The 20827-nt window shown below is 39.2% G+C and overlaps 1 protein-coding gene across 2 annotated transcripts; it reads left to right on the top strand.

Moving 5' to 3' along the window:
- The first annotated feature begins 287 nt into the window (after nucleotides 1-287).
- Nucleotides 288-19134, top strand: LOC146323449 (leucine-rich repeat-containing protein 24-like). 2 transcript variants are annotated; one of them, XM_084722418.1, is made up of 8 exons: nucleotides 288-827; nucleotides 8876-9060; nucleotides 10440-10526; nucleotides 12698-12889; nucleotides 13894-14062; nucleotides 15728-15990; nucleotides 16115-16690; nucleotides 17744-19134. In XM_084722418.1, exons 2-8 carry the CDS (start codon nucleotides 8893-8895, stop codon nucleotides 18155-18157), a joined length of 1869 nt encoding a protein of 622 aa, XP_084578544.1. In that variant the 5' UTR covers nucleotides 288-827; nucleotides 8876-8892; the 3' UTR covers nucleotides 18158-19134. The 2 variants fall into 2 exon arrangements, with proteins under 2 accessions (XP_084578544.1, XP_084578546.1); XM_084722420.1 differs by lacking the exon at nucleotides 8876-9060.
- Nucleotides 19135-20827: the final 1693 nt, after the last annotated feature.

Below are 20827 nucleotides of genomic sequence, written 5' to 3'. Positions count from 1 at the left end.
TTGATTCAAGACCTGCATCATCCTGTCAGGATTTATTTCACAATAATGACCCATTACATTATCCCTTACATGTATTTATTGTAAGTGTTACAATATGTCTGACACTGCATATAACCACAGTTTTGTTTCCCCTGTATTTGATGTTAAAGTGTGAGAGGAGTATTTTTCCACCGAGCTGCGACACATTTTGTGCAAACATATTCATATTTGTCATGAGGCTTTTATTCTGAAGGATTCTGGCGGAAGTGTTGTTGTTGAACACAGCTGACTTGACTGTGGTCCTCAGGAGCAGCAGCGCGGGGTAATTGGTTGAGGGGATGCTGAGGGAGAGGAGTGAGTGAACAGCTGGATGTAACACACAGAGAGAGAGACACACACGGTGCTGCAGACCCACAGTCCGGCCCGCCGCCGCTGTCTGATGCCCCGGCTGATGTCCCGCTGCCCGCCGCTTGATCCCCGTTTGTTTCCATCGGTTCTTGTGTTCGCAGGATGCGACGGGCCCGCGGTGCTCTGCGCTCCGTGGAAACATCCATCAGCTGCTGCTGCTCTGCCGCTGGACGCTGGAGCTTCATCTTCAATCAATCTGAATAATCAGGATCCGGCAGTTAAAGAGGGAATCAGGAGGCGTCGTGCAGGCACACAGCATCACTCGGACTCTTCTCCATCCCTCCATCCTCCCATCCGTCCCCTCATCCATCCATCCGTCCTCAGCGCGCTGTTAAACAACAATAAAACGTCGTTGGAATTATTTCTCCACATCTGGGATCTGCACAGAAACATCTGGAAGGCTGTTGTTCTGCTGTAGGTCTTTTGTCCACTGGGCTCATGTGAGTACTGGTGTGGGGTGATGGTCAGTGCTGGGATCACATATTGTTTACTGTGATTGTGTGTTCGGTGTGTTCAGGTAGCATGGCCTGCAGCACCGCTGGGTATTCAGCTCTCAGGATTACAGTACATTCACTGTGACTACAGTAACACATGACTGTATTCTACTGTAGCCTCTCTTCATGTATGACTGCAGCCTGCAGGGAGGGCTGCACACAGTCTGAGCAGGACCTGCAGACTGCAAGATACTGGAAACGAATTCCAAAATATAAACAACATGGATTATTCATTTAATACTGAAATAATGACATAATACTTTAATTTAATGCTTATTATTTTATTTAAAAAATACTTAAACTAAAATACTCCAACAATGTTGCAGTGTTTATATAGTTCTCACTGTATTTATGTTATTTTTTAACCTCAAATGTACATGTTTTTATTTTATTTTCAGTTATCAGTTGATAGCAAAATCACAATAATTCTGTTTATAACCAGTAACCAGGCTTGGAGTGTAACAGGATTACGTAACTGCATTCCATTACAGTTACAGATAAAAAAGATGTAATCAGATTACAGATACATTTGGTAAAAATAGGGATTATTGGTATCAGTATTATTAGTAGAATTTTTAAATAAAGAATGATATCCTACCATGCACAGTTCACACACAGCTGACAATCTATTATCATGGCCTCTTGTGAAAAAATGCTTCACTGGGTGGAAATTATAACATTTTTTGTCTTTAAATCAATCAATCAATCAATCAATAAATCAAAGGAAGAAACAGCTGGACAAACTAATAAATCTAACAGCAACAGTTATTAATCGACTATTAAATTAGTCTGCATCTATTTTGATAATCAATCAATTGTTTTAAGTCATTTTTGAATTACAAAAAGTCCCGATTCTCTGATTTCAGCCTCTTAAATGTGAATATTTTCTGGTTTCTTTCTTTTTCATCTTTCATCTTGGACTTTGATCAATATTTTTCACCATTTTCTGACATTTCATGGCCTAAACAACTAATTGATTAATTGAGAAAAAGATTAATTGATGATAAAAAAATAATTTTATGTTGCAGCCCTAAAGACATTATACTAGGCTAAATAATTTCACCATATTTTATTTTGAGGTAATCCAAAAGTAACGGAAAATAATAAAGTTACATTACTTTAATATTGTGATACTTGGATTATATTTTTAACAGGTAATTAGTGACTGTATCAGAACCCTCCCAACCCTGGTAGTAACAGTGTACATAAGTCAGTCATCACAAAAATAAGCAGATCATCCTAAACATCACAGAGTTTGAAAGTCAGTGAAGCAAAACATACCATATAGACTTAATGGCCACTATATTAGGTACATCTGTACAATCTGTTGTGATCAATACATCAGATCTGTCATAAATTCTAACTTCACAAAGTTTATAATGTTATGCTGTTGTTATGAAAAAGGTGTATATTCAATGATGTGTTTATGATTGAGACAGTGTCTAATTTTATGTCCTAGTTGCATACATCAGAGGAGCAGAACATTATAAACACCACTCAGTACGATGCAGTCCAGTACAACAATACATTTTGGCACTATATTATGTCACTGCTTTGTTTAAAAGATGCTGTTGTTTTAAGTAGTTAATCCCCAAATTCCCAAAATTTACAGTGCAATTTTTTGGATGGTGCACTAACGTTGTCAAAAGAGTTCATATTAGTATTAGTATTCATATTAATAATAGCAATAATGTATATATATTAAAAAATGATGTAAGTGGTCAATCAGTACCTCAGCACAGTTCAGTTCAGTCTTCACTGTCCTGCCTGAAATCTCACTTACAGCAAAACCTGTTCATTGTCTTCTTTTGTAGCAGCACTGTGTGCAGGATGGAAGTAAAAAAAAATAGAAAAAGGTTTTGCCCTGACGCTGAAAGAGGTATTGAATATCATTTTTTATGGTTAAAGTTGTGGTATGGTGACATCTCAACGGTGTATCATTAGTGTATGTATTGTAAGACATGTGAAATTATAGAAGAAGAAGCTAACGATGTGAGAAGTTAAATGATTTTCAGATAGACACCAATATGTATAAAGACACATGCGCTTTATTCTACAATATATGACAGCATTATATAAATATAAAACACCAATAATAGAAGATATAAGTTGAATAGAATTAATGAATATGCAATGTAAGAATTCTGTACAAAATGTGCATCAAGCTACAATCATATATAACAACGTAAACAATGCTGTATGTGTTTAACAGGTGAGTTATTGCACAAGTTATTGTCATTTAAATCAGTATTTCAAACAGGAATTATTGCAGAGAATTACTATAATGACAGCCAGTAGTCCACAGTTCAATTATAAACAGAGAACAAATGATGAGGTTATAGTCGCTGTCGGGGGTGAAATAAGTCCAGGATGAGTCTATTAACTCAGAGTATCAGACAGTGAGAGGGAGGAGATGCTTCCTGTCTCCTTTCACTCCTTTCAGTCTGCCTTTTGTGTTTCTGGTTCTTCTGTATGGATCACATTAGCAGCTTGAGTAAAGGCTTAGTAAACCCAGACTGTACTTTAGTCGCTCCAGAATATCTGTAGAAGGTTCACAGGAGTCCTCAGACACCCCGGGGCTGACATGGAATACACATCTTAGGTTCTGGTAGTTTCAGTGACTTTTTACCTTCCTCAGAGAATTATCTTAACCCTGGTTAGTGAGGCTTCTACAGCTTTGTTGAGAACTTCTGTCTCCACTGCACAGGCAATAAAACTCCTCTGAACCAGCCACAGAATTAGACCTGAAGGAATTTTTAGGGCATGATCACTACAGTCAGTGTTGTACAAGTTCACACATCAAAAGAGTTGGCTCAAAGTTCAGTTCACAGAGACTAAAATGAACTAGTTCATGTTCGTAGTTCACATTTTTTACTTTTGAACTTAGTTCACAGTCCCAAATATAAAACCATTTTTCTTCCTAATACCAGGGACAGAGTCTACATAATGATGTTATACTAAATCACATTATTCATGTCTTTATGTTTATTTTACTTGTAAATGTAAAACTACTTTTAACTCGTAGCAAATAAGTAAAATTTTAGAAAAGTCACCTAGTCTTCTCCAAAAATAATTATAGACTTTTTCTTTGAGTGCCTGATATTTAAGACCACATTCAAACCACATACAAAAAAAACCTTAAGTATGATTATTAGATACTACAACAGTAATGTGATTACTTTGATGCGTGCTTTTATTTGAGAGACAGTGGGCTAATATGACTTTTTTCAATATTTGAACTGCCTCAACCACTGTGACAACTGACTCCACCAAGGGGGCAATGGTAACACTCTGACTTCTTGCATGAAATTTAATATTACAGTCTTGACCTTACTGGTGAAAATTCATGAATTGTATTACTAATTAGAGCATGTATATACATGTTTCTCATATCAAAAGATGACTAGTTTAATTCAAATTGTGAGTTATTAAGGATTTTTTTTAAATGTTACAACTGTCCCCAGCCTCCCCTATCTTAAAATATGTCGAGTTAGTATCTTACAATAAAAACATCTGAAAATAATGACTTAATATCTTAAAATAATGATTTTGCATGTAAGTAATTTTGAAGTTTCTCATTATTTTGAGATTCCAAGACATTATTTTGATAAAGTTTCAACAGGCAGAAATGGGTTTCCACAGATACGTTCGGAGATGAGCGTAACCTGGATCTGTCTGGTTTATACACTTCGCTGATAAATCACAGAATTATTGAGAAACATGAGGCTTCTTGATCAAACGAAGTTTTTATATCACGTCAACACTTTTGTCCACATTCACACACTTGCTCTACTGCAATCACATTTTTTTGATCAGCTGACGATGTGAGTGTGTGTTCTCTGAGCACGTTTTTACTGAATGCTGCTCTTTTAGTGCATTCATGCACAACACTGACTACAGTCTTTAACTGAGAGTCACTGCACATGATCAAAAATATGATGGAACAAGCTATGGGTCATTTCAAACTCAGGACGTCTCTGCTAACAGAAAACTAACTTCACGCAATTTCAAGTTCAACTTGAATCCAAGACTGAGCAAAACATCAAAAACAATAGCTCTGTAAAAGACTGTCTCAGCTGCTGCCACGTTTGTGACCTGTGTACAGCTCTCAGGGATGGTTATGCTTATGAATTACAATAGTTTTCTGGTAGTTAAAAATAAAAACAGTGTAAGTTTTTCCTCCCAAAAAGCAGATTGTCGCTCAGTAGGTCCCCACATAACAAAACTGGTCTGGCCAGTGACTGCACTGTACCGATGCACTGTACAGACAGAAACCTGTGTTTCTGTGGCAAACAGCAGCAGACCCCTTCAGAGTGATGCTGTGCAGGCGTCCAGCTCCACAGGAGACAAAGAAAAGGCCTTGATGATGGATCTCGTGGCAGGAATGGTTCCTATGGTGACAGTGATTCACAGACTGAGATGAATGCCCTACAAAGCTTGAATTTGTAGTGTTATCTGTACCTGGATTGTTAAAATGAGTCTTTTCCTCTGTAAAGACATAATCCCCAGTGGAGCTGCCGTTACAACACGCTTCACTTCTGGCTTGATAGGATTCACTCTGTCACAGTCAGGGAGGTGACTGAAACACACACACCGCTTCATAGTGTGTGCCAGACCGTTTACACATCTTGAGCTCTGTTGGAAATGTAGTTTTATTCGTTAGGGTTTCCAGTCTTCATACATGAGTCAGGTCGGGGACTGGGAGTTCTGATCATACACCTGTGGTGGACTTTGTCCTGATCAGGGGCATTCGGGGGAGGGGGTTAACTAGCAACCCCTCAAATCTGATTGGCCACCGTTATTGCCCCCTTCCCCCCTTTATCCTCAAGTACAGGGGTGGCCAATTATTTTTTGTGGGGGGCCACATGAGAAATTAATCAGGCTGCTATGGGCCAGACAGAGATGGTATTAGGTTCTAATAATGGCCAGCTCTTTTTACTTTTTTAAAACTATACCATGCAGGCTGCATACAGGCTGTAGAAAAACGGCATAAAGAACATGGATGTGCAGCACTGAGTGAATAAAGTTACAGTTTAATATAAAAGATACAGTTTGTTATGATTACCAATGAACACAGCACTGACCCCTTTCAAAATAAAGGTCTGATAAAAGTTTAATGGTAAGCAAAATGCTTCTGACTGTCTTTGCTAGAGTAGAGTAGAGTTTTTGGTATTTCTATGATGATCATCCACCGATTAATCACCATTAAGCATTTAACTGATGTAAAATGTATGAGCTGATAATTAATCAGTAGTCTCGAAATGGCACTATCTGCAACTCAGTTGACATTGTTTTGTCTTGCAGAGTCATTTGTTGAATACAACTCAAAATCCAGTCCAATCAAAATTTATTTGATTTGAGCACATTTCAAAACAATAACAGCTGACCAAAGTGCTGTACAATCAAATATAGTAAAATATGCTGTAAAATAACAGAAAAAAACGAATATGAACATAAAAAACATAAAAAAAAACCTCACTGCTAAAACAAAGGATTAAATTAATGATTAATTTATCAATTGAAAAACTAAGGAAATTGCCCAGAATTTGCAACCCTATTTTAAATGTGTATTGCTTTCTTTAATGTGGCCTACATTAATTTTACTTTATTGCTCATTTTACAGCACAGCCTTGTAATGAGATGTTAGCTGCAGTTCTCTTTATACTCACAAAAACAATAACTGTACACAAATAAATAATAATAAATAAATCATAAATAAAATCATAGGAAAAAATGTTTTTGGTGGAGGCTGCACAGCCAGAGGAAAGAAACAATGCAGGTACAGTTTCTTTTGGAGGACTCAAAGAATAAAATATGGAAGCTTTATATTTTATTTGTATGGTGCCAAACAAAAAACTATAAGAAACTAGAAGACACTGTAATGTTAGTAATCAAAGTAAATATGAGAAATGGTAGATGAATGCTATTCTGATGCACACATGCACTTCGTGCCCCCCTCACTTCAAACAAGTCTGGACACTCCCGTCTTGGGTTTTGGTGCTCGCCAAGTTAATAGCTGAGATGTCAGCATGACAAGTCAGACTGGAACATGTGCAGCGAGATGATCAGAGCAGACAGCTGAGGAATATCTGACCGGTTAACATTTGCCCTCTGACAAATCAGAGCAGTCTGTGTTCATAAAAGTTTTCAGCATGGTCACAGTGCTGCTACATCTGACATGATGATGACAACAGATCTGAGGCACAGTCGCTTCATGCGTCTCCAGAATGTTCATTAAATCTGATTTCTCTTCCAAAACTTTAGATTTTCACACTTCATCACTTCTTCTCTCAGTAAGTCTGTATGATCACGTGTGTGTGTGTGTGTGTGTGTGTGTGTGTGTGTGGTTTTGAGGGGCTGCTGCTTCCCCTTCTGTCGTCTCTGCTAAATCTCAGTTTACTTTCCACTGAGCCCGAGTTTGGCTGCTTTTCATTCTACTTTCCCTGAGCAGGCACAAAACGTTTCCAGCGAAAATACGTTTAATATTTTATTTACTTGGCGGAATGAACATACTGAGTGTGAAAAATTACTGTGCAGAATAGGTGAACAGTGTCTGAATGCAAATAGAGAGGATGTTTCCATTAATTCAGCAAATATTCTATGGCAGAATACCAGTAAACACTTAAAGCTACAGAGTTAAAGTAATGCATTCTTGTCATATCTCCCCCTAAAAGATAGTTTCTGCAGAAATTACCTAAATTCTGTATTGATTTGTAGCAGTAACCAAAATTTGCTGTTTGCCAAAATGTTCCCTTGAGTGATTTTTCCAAGCATGAATACCTTTAGAAGTCAGAAAACTGATTAAATACAATCAATGTGCAGTCTGAATAAAAGAGAAGGGACATTTTCCTGAATAGAATTTTAATTGTTATGATGAAGACAAAAGTATATTGAGACTTTTTTTCTTTGCATTTTTTCAGCACAAAAATGTTTTGTCATTGTTTCATACAGATATTCATTTTTGATAGCTTGCCAAAACTAAGCTAGTTATTATTGTTTATAGTGACAGTTGACTTGAATATGACAGTGACAAACCATAGAAGTGGATTTACTGTCATTCCAAGCGTGAGGTGATGTCATCATTGTATGGAAGAACATTTCTGCCAATAAGAGGAAAAAATATCCCCATGGTTAGTTATAATTATGAGATAAAAAGTCTAATTTATCATGAAAGTCAGAATTATATAATAAATGTGTCTTTTTATCTCATAATTTAACTTTTTTATTTTATAATGTCAACATTTTATCTCATCTTTATCTCAGAATTTTGAGTTTTTATTTCAAAACTTTTGTATCTCAGTTTTGACTTTTTATCTCAATCTCGGCTTTTTACTTCATAATTTCAATTTTTTTTTTATCTCATAGTTTCGACTTCTTATCACATAATTATAACTTTTTATCTCATAATTTCGACTTTAAATGTCATAATTATGACTTGTCTCATAATTAGGGCTTTTTATCTCATAGTTTCAACTTTTGTATTTCATAATAATGATTTACCAATGGGATATGTTTTTCTTTAGCTAGTGTAAGTTGGTTTCCATATCTCCAGTGTAACATGAGAGTTGGATCCTCTTGCGACTCAGTCCACTCAGAATCATCCGTAACATCTTGTTAAAAATGTAGTATGGCTCATCAATTTGCACCATCTACTCCATCTACTGGTGAGCATATGAAATGCATTTAATTTATTCAGTCTGTCCACAAGCAGAGATAACACATCCCCACTGCGGATAAAAAAAACGACTACAGGAGGGGACATCAAAAGCAGGGAGTGGAAATCCCCCCCAAAAAAATTCTTACACAGAACACAATACAATCTGTAGTTGTCAGATTATGTTATGTAGGATACTCACTTTCATGCTAACATGATTACAGACTTTTCTTTGGATTGACTACTCTTGTTTTTTGGCCCCAATCAGTCAAAAAAGCTGAGCTGAGTTATTCATACAGACTGACGTGTTTGTTCACTGTTCTCTCCTCCTCCTCCTCAGTCCCGTCAGTTGGTGTGATGGCCGTGTTGCTGGTGCTCCTTCTCTCCGTGCTCCTCCTGTCTCTCCACACTCCCGGTCGAGCGTCTCCCTCCTGTCCTGTGAGCTGTCGCTGTTACAGCCTCACTGTGGAGTGTGGCTCCACCGGCCTGAGGGACATCCCCAAACACGTCCCTCCGTCCACACAGGTCAGTCCATTCTACTTTAAAAATGTAATCTGATACAGTTACTAACTACCTGTTAAAAAATCTAGTCAGTAACATAATCCAAGTATCACAATACTAAATGGGTTTATTAATCCCCAAATACATTCTTTTCCCTGTGTTGAAAATGTTGTACATACATGCATACAACACTTTGAGGGTGATTGGATGAACCAGGCCCAAAATACACACACATGCACAAACAGGAACATGCATTTTGAGAGAGGTGTCAGAGTGAGGGGGCTGCACACATTCATATAGTCAGCATGCTCCGAACAGTTAGGGGTTTAGTGCCTTGCTCAAGGTGAACTGGCACCTCTCCAGCTACCATACTTTTGGTCCGAGTGGGACTTGAACTGGCGAACTTGAACTTCGGTTCCCAAGCCAAGTCCTTACAGACTGAGCTACTGCCGCCCCACGGTTACCTCCATATAAAATATGGTGAAAATGTTTAGCCTGATATTGTATTTTTAGGCTGCAAAGAATGATAATTTTCATCATTGATTAATCGCTTTATTATTTTCTCAATTAATAATTTAGTTTTGTGTTCCATAAAAATGTGTCAAGATGACGTCCTCAAATGTCTTGTTTTGTCCACAACTCAAAAATGTTCAGTTTACTGTCAGAGAGGAGGTCATGATACTGAATTGACAGCTGTATGTGAACTGTGTATGGTAAGATATTGTTCTTTTTTTTAAAATTATAATCCTACTAATAATCCCCATTTTTACTGAATGTATCTGTAATCTGATTGCATCTGTTTTATCTGTAACTGTAATGGAATACAGAAATTATGTAATCCCGTTACATGTAATCTGTTACTCCTCCAGTGAACTATAGGTGCGAAAATGCCCTGACATTACTACAGCCTGACACAGAGCCCATCTGAGACGTAGGTGTTCAGAGCGTGGGTCCTTTCCACATGGAATCCAGTATTGGACAGAACCTCAGAACAGACTCAGGGCTGTGAAGATGTAGTCTTTAATAAGCAGTTGTTTGACTGTCTGTTTACTGAATGATGTCCCCTGGATTGAGCTGGCTGCTCCTGCGTAGGCGGCTGTCTATGTGGATGAGTTCAGTTTTATCAGCTTCTCCAGTGTTTTCACACTGATCTTGTGTAGAGCCAGAAGGTGTCAGTTATTATATAAGTTTTTTGCGGCACATTTTCGGGTCACACTGAGCCACATGATTGTTTTTGCCACAGCGCCAGCAGCAGTTATTGGTCCCACATATGTTTTCTGAGTGCTGCAGAGAAGCTTGGCCCAGTTCTTGAGTGCTTATTGTTGTCACAGAATAAGCAGAACAAAACAACATTGACCCAAACTCTCCCTTTGTCTTCTTTATTTTTTCTTCTCTCCATCCAGACCATCTTCCTCCAAGACAATGTGATTGGTCAGATCCGTCGACAAGACCTCACTCTGCTGAGGCACCTGCACTACTTATACCTGCAGGTAACAAACACGCACACACACAGACACACACACACACACACACACACACACACACACACACGCGCGCGCGCGCGCACACACACACACACACACACACACACACACACCCCTGCAGGGTCTGAAAATGAACTGGCTCTGAATTGGAAGCAGCAATTTGCACATTTCTTATTGAGACCTCATTGTAAAGTTTGGATCTGCTGGACCTGAGCTGTTGTCTGCATCATATACCAAATATGCAGGATTACTTAAACACAGTTAATAACCGAATCCAAGTATCACAGTATTAAAGCAATGTAATTTGATTACTTTACATTAATTTGGAGTACAATGCCATACTTCACACCTCAAATAAGAGTAAAGAAAACAGAAAATATGCACATTTAAGAAGCTAGAATCAGATATAGATATAGATAGATTTGTTTTTTTATTTAAAACTTACTAAAAACAATTAATTGATTAATTAATCCTGTCATAATCTTATCTGTTGAAAAATAGATCCTTCAACCTATTTTTGAAGTCTTTTCTGTGACAGTTGTTTTCATTATCAGTTAATCTCTCGATTATTTTCTCAATAAATCAATTAGTGTTTTGGTCCATGAAATGTTAGAAAATGATGAAAAATGCTGATCAGAGTTTCCCAGAGTCCAAGGTGACGTGTTTTGTTTTGTCCATAACCAAAAATTTATCAGTTTAACTGTCAGAAAGCCTGGTAATATGTAGTGTGTATGTGGAGTTCCCCTTAAGAAGAAATCACTGTTATCTACAGTGTTTGGTGTGTGTGTGTGTGTGTGTGTTTAGATGGACTAACACACTGATTTTCCGTATTTAACCGTGGGAGATAAATCAGTTATAAAACAGATGGAACCGAGTCAGATGAGGGTTCCAGCAGGACGGGATCCAAACAGAAGGAACAGCACCAAAGCAGTAAAGGGACTGAAGTTTATTCAAGTGTACTTATTTTAAACTAGAAAGTTTGCTTTCAGTTTGCTTTTTATGTACTTATCAGAGATATACTGTACTTAACAAATGTACTTAAGTACACTCTATAAAGTTAAGTATACAGAGAAGTTTAAGTATACTTGGCTTGTAGTTGTGCTTACTTTTTTGATAGAGTAGCATATTAAAATACTTTTTTTAAAAAACACATATTGGCTTCTTTGAGGTACTGTAGTATTCCAGCATATGTTTGACATATTATCTTATATTTGTGGGCAGATGGGCTGATTTCAGAGAGGCTCCTCACACAAATTCTAATATTAACCAACAGTATGTTTTATATGTTGTATTTTTTTAGTTTGTCGCCATTGTTATGTTCTTATATCACATCTTATATGGAATCAAATATGATACCTATTTTCTGAAAATCAAGTTCTTAATCTTGAATCTTGTGAATTTTTATGTGTAGTCTGCTGGTTGTATTGTGTGTGTGTGTGTGTGTGTGTGTGTGTGTGTGCGTGTGTGTGTGTGTGTGTGTGTGTGTGTGTGTGTGTGTGTGTGTGTGTGTATGTGTGGTTCAAATCTACTTAAAGTACAGTTAAAGGTATATTTCAAGTGTCAAAAATTATACATATATAGTATACTTGAAATAAGGCTGAACAATTAATCTAAATTTTACTGAAATGGCAATTTGGACGACTGCAATTTTCAAATTGTACGAGACAAAATATTTGTTAAAGGTGAAATGTGTGTCAAAATGCCATTTTACATTCAATTTTTTTATGCTGCAAAGATGTCCTGGCCTGCATATTCAATATCATATATTCATATATGATATCATATTCTACAGACTTTGTCTGGTAGAAACCCCTGCAAAAATCACAGCATAATCATTTTGTTTTTCAATTAAAATAGGAATAAAGATGTAAAAAATATTATTCCCTCTAGTAACATATATAGTAAATCATATCATAATTGCAGTGCCAGTCAAAATAATTGCAATTAAATATTTTTCAAAATCACTCGCCCTAACTTGAAAATGCAAAAATAATATATAAATAAATAAATAATAAAGTAGTAGATAGTATAATGTTAAGTTCACTTACAGAAAACTTTCAAGTATACTTGTAAGTACATTTTCATAAACTAAAAAGTGGGCTGAAGTATATAACTTCTTTTTCGTGAGGGATATCAGCAGCAGAAGCTGCAGTCACCTTCTCATGTTCCTCCTCCAGAACAACACCATCTCAGCAGTGGAGCCCGGCTCGTTTCAGAACCAGGGTCAGCTGTTGGAGCTGGCTCTGAACGGGAACAGGATCCACCTGGTGACAGCTGACATGTTTCAGGGACTCGAACATCTCCGCATTCTTTACCTAGCAGGAAATGACATCACACGCTTAATGGACTACACCTTCCGCGGCTTACAGGTGAGATGTTACTGTAGAAGCTGAGAACAGCCAACTTTTTTGATGCCATTATCTTGAGATAACAAAGCTCCATTTTTTTTAATGAAAACAGGATCATTTATCTTGTTAATTTGAGAACACACACAAAATAGTTTTCTCAAGATAATTTTTTGAATAATCTTTCTTATTACTCAATATTTATCAGAGCTCAGGAGTGCCATGTCCACATCTATAGGTGACATCTTTATAACTGTAGCAGCTGATTTTAGAGCACATTGGTGAAAAGCAACTACTGCAGTAACAGGTTTGTAACTGTAGTTTTAATGCAAGACGAAAACAACATGAAAAGACACAACAAGACAAAAACTAAATAAAAGGTGCAACAGGATGAAAACAGTGTAAGAAGACATAAGACTAAAACAGCGTGAAAGACATAACTAGGTGAAAACAACATCAGATGAAAACAACTTAATAATACATAACAAGACAAAATTAAGTAAGAGACAAAACAAGACAAAAATGATGTTAAAAATGTAACAAGACCAATATAACGTAACAAGTTGTAACAATTCGAAAATGACACAACAAGATGTAAAAGATGTAACAAGACAAAAACAAGATGAAAGATGTAACAGGACATGACAAGATGAAAATTAAGTGAAAACGAAACGACGTAACAACGTGAAAAGACGAAACAGACAGAGAAGGAGACTCCCTGAGAAAAGGAGAGGTTCAGTTAGTTTTGCCCAGAAACAGCTGACAGAAATGACCTTCAAATTATGACATTTTACTTTTATGCTCGGAGTACATTTCAGGGCCAGAGTCTTTTTTTTTTTACCCTGGTATCTGTAGCTCTACTTGAGTACAGAATGTGTGGATTTTTGCCACCTCTGCAGAAGACTGATCTGAATGTCATAGTAACACATTATAAACAATACTGGCAAAAATAAAGATACTTCTACTACTACTGAAGAAGTATTTTCATTTCTCAGATGATATGAATCATTCCCATCATGTCTCTGCAGCGCCTGCAGGAGCTCCATTTGCAGCACAACAGCATTGAGATGTTAGCAGACCAGGCTCTGGTTGGTTTGACTTCTCTGGCTCTGCTGGACCTGAGCAGGAACAATCTGCACACCATCGGCCCTGCGTCCCTGCGACCTCTGGTCAGCCTGCAGGTGCTGCGCATCACAGGTGAGACTGCATGACTGACATACATGTTCATGTAAAATCATCGGCGATGGCCCTCAGAGAGTTTTTCCTTATGCAGCCAATATGTTTCTCTCTGTTTCTATGGTGACCTTTAATGCAGTCAGTGCAGTTTGCTTGTTTATTGTTTTGTGGAGGTCAGTCCAAAACCATTCATGACCCTGCTGTCAAATACAAGTGGGCCGTGTCATAAAAATTAACAATCTGATTAATAGCGGATAGGTTGCAAGGTGAAAATAGCATGCATGCGTCTCAGTGATGCTGTGTGCGCAGTAGCGCAGCTTCATTGATTATTTAGTTCTGTTTTCTCTGGAGAGTTTCCTCTACCCTGTCAAGTTTATGATTACAGTTTTGAGTTTAGCTGCTTGAATTTCCCACAATATTTGCTGCAGTGACATTACTGCACACATGGAACTGAAAATGAGAGCAGACTCTCTAATTATTAATGAACTGTTAAAGAAAGCACAATTATAATAATCAATACAATATTCAATAAAGAAATCACATGGAAAGCTCACACTGCTCGTCATCATTTAAATGGTAATAAAGCCTACAGGGAGGGTCTCTAAATCAAAGAAAATAAAATGTTTGGGTGGGCAGCAGGTGGATGATTTGTGCGTACATGGAAATTTGGATGAACTCAGAGCTCATCCCCGCATCACTAACACGCACAGATAAGTTGTGTCTCTTTTCAGGTCATTTAACCATTGTTTTCATACATTAGTCAAGTGTAACTGACCATACGATCAAATGTTTTGACTGATTTTATGAATAATCTGAGAATATTAGTCAGATTTCAGTCCATATGAGTGCTCGCTCCATCTCTTTCTCTGGAGACTGTGAGTCTGCATCAAACTTTTGTTATCTGTACAGAAAATAGCTGGACAAAGACGTCTCTCACTGCAAGAACTGCATGCCCCTAATTGGCGCCTTATGCTTTAGTGATGATTGATACTCAAGTAGAAGTGAAAAAGTGCAGGCTCTAAGTAAAAAGTTACTCTCAGAAAGAAATTTCTATTGTCTGTTTCTTTAAAAAGCTAACCGAGCCTCACCTGTTCACTGTGGCTCATTGTTTTCTTACGTCTTTTACATCACTTCACCTTGAAACAACTTTACTGTTCACCGTTTTACATTGTATGTAGCTTTTGTCTCATTATGATGTGTAACGTCTTTTACACCTTGTTTTGTCTTTTACATAATTTTTGTCTTGTTAGGTCTTTTGCCATCTTTTTCACCCTGCTACGTCTTTTACGTGGTTTTTGTCTTGTTATGTTGCTTTCGCCTTGTTCCATCTTTTATGTAGTCTTCATCTCCTTACATCTGTCATATAGATAGATACACCAATGAATTGTCTTTTCTGTGTGTTATTGTTCCATCTATTTAGGCTGAAATCAGTCTCGATGTTGGGAAGGCAGCGCACAATGATGCAAAATAAAAATAATCAATAGTTTCCCTCATGCACATTAAAACTAAAGTAAAGTAGAGACAACAGAAAAATTGTAATGTGACGTAAGTACAGTAACAAAGTATTTGTACTTAGTTACTTCCCATCTCTGTTTAAATATTCATGACAAACATTGCCTAGCACCGCCAAGAGCAGTGTCAGCATGAAGAGGACCAGTCTGACCTCCTGTCCTCTGTCCTCTGCAGACAACCCGTGGCGCTGCGACTGTGCTCTCCACTGGCTGAGGAGCTGGATCGATGAGGAGGGCCAGCGGCTGCTCAGCTCCGCAGAACGTCGGCTGGTCTGCACCGAGCCGCCGCGCCTCTCCCACCTAAGCCTTGTGGAGGTTCCCCTCAACAGCCTGGTGTGTATCCCTCCGCTGGTGCAGCTTGAGCCCAGGAGGCTCGCTGTGCGTCTGGGAGAGAGCCTCAGGGTGTCCTGCCATGCCTCTGGGTACCCTCGACCACAGGTAGGGATGGTTTGCAGGATGTGAAAGAACATTCATTCTAATGTTCATGAAAGTTCCAAGCCCAAAAGAATTTATTGAGATATAATGATTTTCAAAACTTTTGAAATACTGGATATGTTTGCAGGTGACCTGGAGGAAGGCGTCCCAGGGTAAGGTGGTGTTGTCTCCCAGAGGCCTGGTGCAGGAGCTGGGTGCAGGAGGAGGTGCAGCAGGCAGAGCAGAGGAGCCCTCAGAGGAAGGCAGAGTCAGCCTGCAGAAGACTGAGGGCGAGCGCTTCGACCCCGACACGGGCAGCGGCATGTTGTTTCTCAGCAACGTCACCGTGGCTCACGCGGGTTTCTACGAATGCGAAGCCTGGAACGCAGGGGGCGTGGCCAGGGTGACCTTTCAGCTCGCCATCAACTCATCCACATCCTCCTCCTCCTCTTCCTCCTCCATCTGGGCCTCGTGGTCCCAGGTGTCCTCGCCGTACTCCCCCGCCTGGCCCCGACTAAGGAGCCACGGCCCTGCTCTGGGCTCAGATGTGAGCCGGGAGCCCCTGTACGCTCTGGGCAGCATGGCCTTCAGCGCTCTAGGGGCCGCCACTCAGACCGCCATCGCTGTGGGCATCTCACTGTTGGCTCTGACTGCTCTGCTGCTGGTCGCCATGATCTACAGCCGCCATCACCAACGAGACAAGGAGGCTGATGGAGCTGAGAAGGTGTGTGCCTGATTGTCTGTACAAGATGGCAAATTTTATTATTTTCCAACACATTACATGGATGAGAGCAGGTTAGTCACAGTTTGCACAGCCTTCTTTGATTAATTTGTTGGTTTCTTTAAAAGGGACAGCGCACATTAATAAACACTGCTGTAAACAGTTTTATTCACACAGTTTAAGTTCACATTTAAAAAGGGCTCAAATTTCAGTTCCCAGAGATTAAAATGAACAACTTCACAGTCATAGTTCACATCTACAGTTACACAAACTAACAACTAAAGAACACAAGCATTTGAAAAAATGTTCAAAATAAAAAAAGACAAACAGAGCAATAAGCACCTGTAAAACACCTTTGAGAATAAACTGATGTAAAGAACAAGGCAAAAGGACTGCTACTGACTGCCGTATTGTTTTTTTTGTTTTACAATTATACACATGCAAATAATTGATACTGTACAAATGTAGATTTTTCAGGTATCTGTACTTTACTTTTCACTTTTACACCCTACGTTTGAAAACAAATATCTGTACTTTCTACTCCTTACATGTTCCATACACCCCAAAAGCCTCATACACAACAAACTGTGATGAACTGTGTATTCTGACACCTTTGTATCAGAACCAGCATTAACTTCTTCAGTAATTTGAGCAACAGTAGCTCGTCTGTTGGATCGGACCACACAGGCCAGTCTTCACTCCCCACATGCATCAGTGAGCCTTGGCTGCCCATGACCCTGTCACCGGTTCACCACTGTTCCTTCCTTGGACCACTTTTGATAGACACTGACCACTGCAGACCAGGAACATCCCACAAACCTGCTCAAATCCTTACACTCCATTTTTCCTGCTTCTAACACATCAACTTTGAGGACAAAATGTTCACTTGCTGCCTAATATATCCCACCCACTAACAGGTGCCATGATGAAGAGATAATCAGTGTTATTCACTTCACCTGTCAATGTATTAAAGTAAAATATTAAAACCTCTAAGTTTTCCATTATATTGTATGTTGCTGTACTCTGACAGTGATGAGTGTGTGTTTGAACCTGCAGGAGGAGAGCATCCTGTACGTGAACGACTACTCTGATGGCCCCACCACCTTCGCCCAGCTGGAGGAGTACCGCGACGAGCGCGGCCACGAGATGTATGTCCTCAACCGGGCCAAGCCTGTGCTGCCTCCGGCTCCGCCCACAGCCGTCTCCACCACCAACCTGGGCTGCCCCGCTCCATCTGACACCTCCAGCCACACCATGTCGTCAGGGCCGGCCCAGACCATGAGCCCCACCCTGGCCCCCAACAAGCAGCAACAGCAGCAGCAGCAGGAGGGCGACATACGGACCATGAGGAGGATGGCGGGGGAGGGAGGGGAGGCGGAGCCTGTGATCACGTCAGAGGCTGAGGGGATGTTTCTGAATCACACGGGCCTGTTCATGGACTCGCAGATTGCCTATGAGATCCACTGCTGAAGGAGGGAGAGGATCCAGTGTGTGTGTGTGTGTGTGTGTGTGAGACACCTGAGTCAGGATGTCCCTGCTGGAATCTACCAGGAACTGACAGAAACACTCGTCCCTGTGGACTGATTGACTTTCTACAGACTCGTCCACTCTTACATGCCTGGCAGAGCTCACAATCTGGTCTATTAACTCATAAGTGCTGAGACTTTACAGTGGACAGTTCTTAAATGCTCTACACTCCAAGACAGCTTGAACTGGACTACTGAGTGACACATGCCTGATCTGTCCTCTACATGAACATCTGGGTCAGAACTACTTTTCAGACCAAAAACCTTTCGTCATCATTGCTGTACATGAGTTAACGTCTGTCCTCTGAGGACAAAGCTCATAGTTTTTTGCAGGGTGACTATAATAAAAGAGGGGCAATCATGGAAACTTCCAGTTCATGAGCATGTGGGAACCCTCGTGTCTTTTATATCTGTCGTTAATGTGTGGACATGTTTTAATTTTGTTTCAGACTGTGAAGGCTGTCAAGCATCTGAGAGCAGGACAGTGACGGTGGGACGGCAACATCTGCATTTAAAATCATTTATTTAAAAGTGTGGGAACATGTTAGTCATCACAGTGGAAGGATTTTAAAGGAATATTTTGGTTATTTTCAGTCTCCCATTGCTTGTCATCTGGTTTGGGAAGTTACAGGATTATGTAATCTGAATACAGAAACAAGGTAACTGTATTCCAATACAGTTACACATAAAAAAAGATGTAATCAGATTACAGATACATTCAGTAAAAATGTGGATTATTAGTAGGATTACAGTTAAAAATAAAGAATGATATCCTACCATGCACAGTGCAGACACAGCTGCCAATTCATTATCATGGCCAATGCTTCACTGGGTGGAAATTTCAACATTTTTTGTCTTTAAATCAATCAATTAAATCAATAAATTGTGCGCAACAAAGGAGTGAACAGCTGGACAAACCTAACAACCAACATAACACACTTAGAGCTGCAATGATTAATGTATTATTAATCAACTATTAAATTAATCAGAATATGTTTTGATAATTGATTAATCATCTTGACTCTTTTTTTTAATGAAGAAAAATCTAAATTCTCTGATTTCAGCTTCTTAAATGTGAATATTTTCTGGTTTCTTTACTCCTCTCTGACAGTAAATTGAATATCTTTGGGTTGTGGACAAAACAAGACATTTGAGGACGTCATCTTGAGCTTTGATCGATATTTTTCATCATTTTCTGACATTCCATGGCCTAAACTAATTGATTAATTGAGAAAATAATCATTAGTTCTAGCCTTAAAAACACTATATTAGAACCAACATTTTCACCATATTTGATGCTGTGGTAATCTAAAAGTAACAGAAAGTAATCAAGTCACATTCCTTTAATATTGTGATACTTGGATTACGTTACTGACTACTTTTTAACAGGAAATTAGTAACTGTATTGGAATACATTTTTAAAGTAACCCTCCCAGCCCTGATGATGACTCATTAATAGTCACATTGCTGTAGGTTTTCATCAGATATGAACTTTACAGCTCTGATTCTGCCCCTTCTCTGCTCTGGAGGCCAGATGAAAGCACACACACCAGTTTATAGTTTAACCTATTGACCCAGTCTCAGTAGAACAGTGTGGTATTTCCCTCTTTACCAAGCAGATTCAGACACCCAGGGCTTCGTGTGGTTCTGTACAGGCCAGCAGAACTACTCCAGCCTTTCTCTAACCTTCAGTCTGGGCAAAGAGCATCAGTGGCAGATCCTCCTCTGTTGGTTTGATCCTGCTTCATTGTCTAAGTCATGGTTTCCTAAACTGGGGTGTTTGCACCCCCTAGGGTGCACCAGCTGGGTGCATGAGGGGAAAAATGTGTATTTTTGGTATCAGTGAGAGAACCTCCTGTCTCTGTTTCTGCATGTGTCATCGTGGCAGATCATGTTTAACTTTGTTGGAATTTAATTCAAATGATCTTTAATAGCATCTGAATGTGCTGCCTTCACCATGGCGACGGCTATAAATAGGGTATGTTCCTTTTTTTGAAGGTGTTGGGGGTGCATCAGCTCGGTCAGGACATAGAAGGGGGTGCATGGCCTAAAAAGTTTGGGAGTTGATGGTCTAAGTCACGTGTTTGAACGTCCTCATTATCCACGGGAGCAGAAGAGGTGGGAGAGAGGGAAAGCTTGGTTTCTTCATCCACATATCTAACTGTGGTGGTGACATGTTCAGACAGCTCATGACTAAAGTGTCCGAAGTTTGGATCGGAGTCAGTCCATTTCTTTTTATGTATGTGAAAATTTCCCCATCATTAAAACCAGTTGTACAAAGAAAACATTTTTTTTGTCCTGCTAATTTTGTGCACCACAAATTATGATGTCTGTTTATCCTTTAAACCACTGGAAATCTCTATATGGCCTCAGATTTTATGATCAAAATGTCATCTAGGCGTAACAGACAAGATTTAGTTTGATTCCATGCTTGTGATGTCCAGAAATTCATATGCATATATCATGCATGGGGCATGAAGGTGGCAACCTTAATTATAAAATACAAATACATATTTACCAAAATTCACACCTATCGGCAACAGACAACTGCTTTTTGCAAATCTCCTCTCACCTCATGCTCTTCACCCAAAGGTCAGCCTGGCTGAACAGTGAC

This window comes from Lutjanus erythropterus, chromosome 7 (genome assembly GCF_056507025.1).
Source record: "Lutjanus erythropterus isolate fLutEry1 chromosome 7, fLutEry1.hap2, whole genome shotgun sequence".
NCBI lineage: Eukaryota > Metazoa > Chordata > Actinopteri > Lutjaniformes > Lutjanidae > Lutjanus > Lutjanus erythropterus.
Note: the sequence above shows the minus strand (reverse complement) of the source record. Positions and strands in the feature narration are given on the sequence as shown.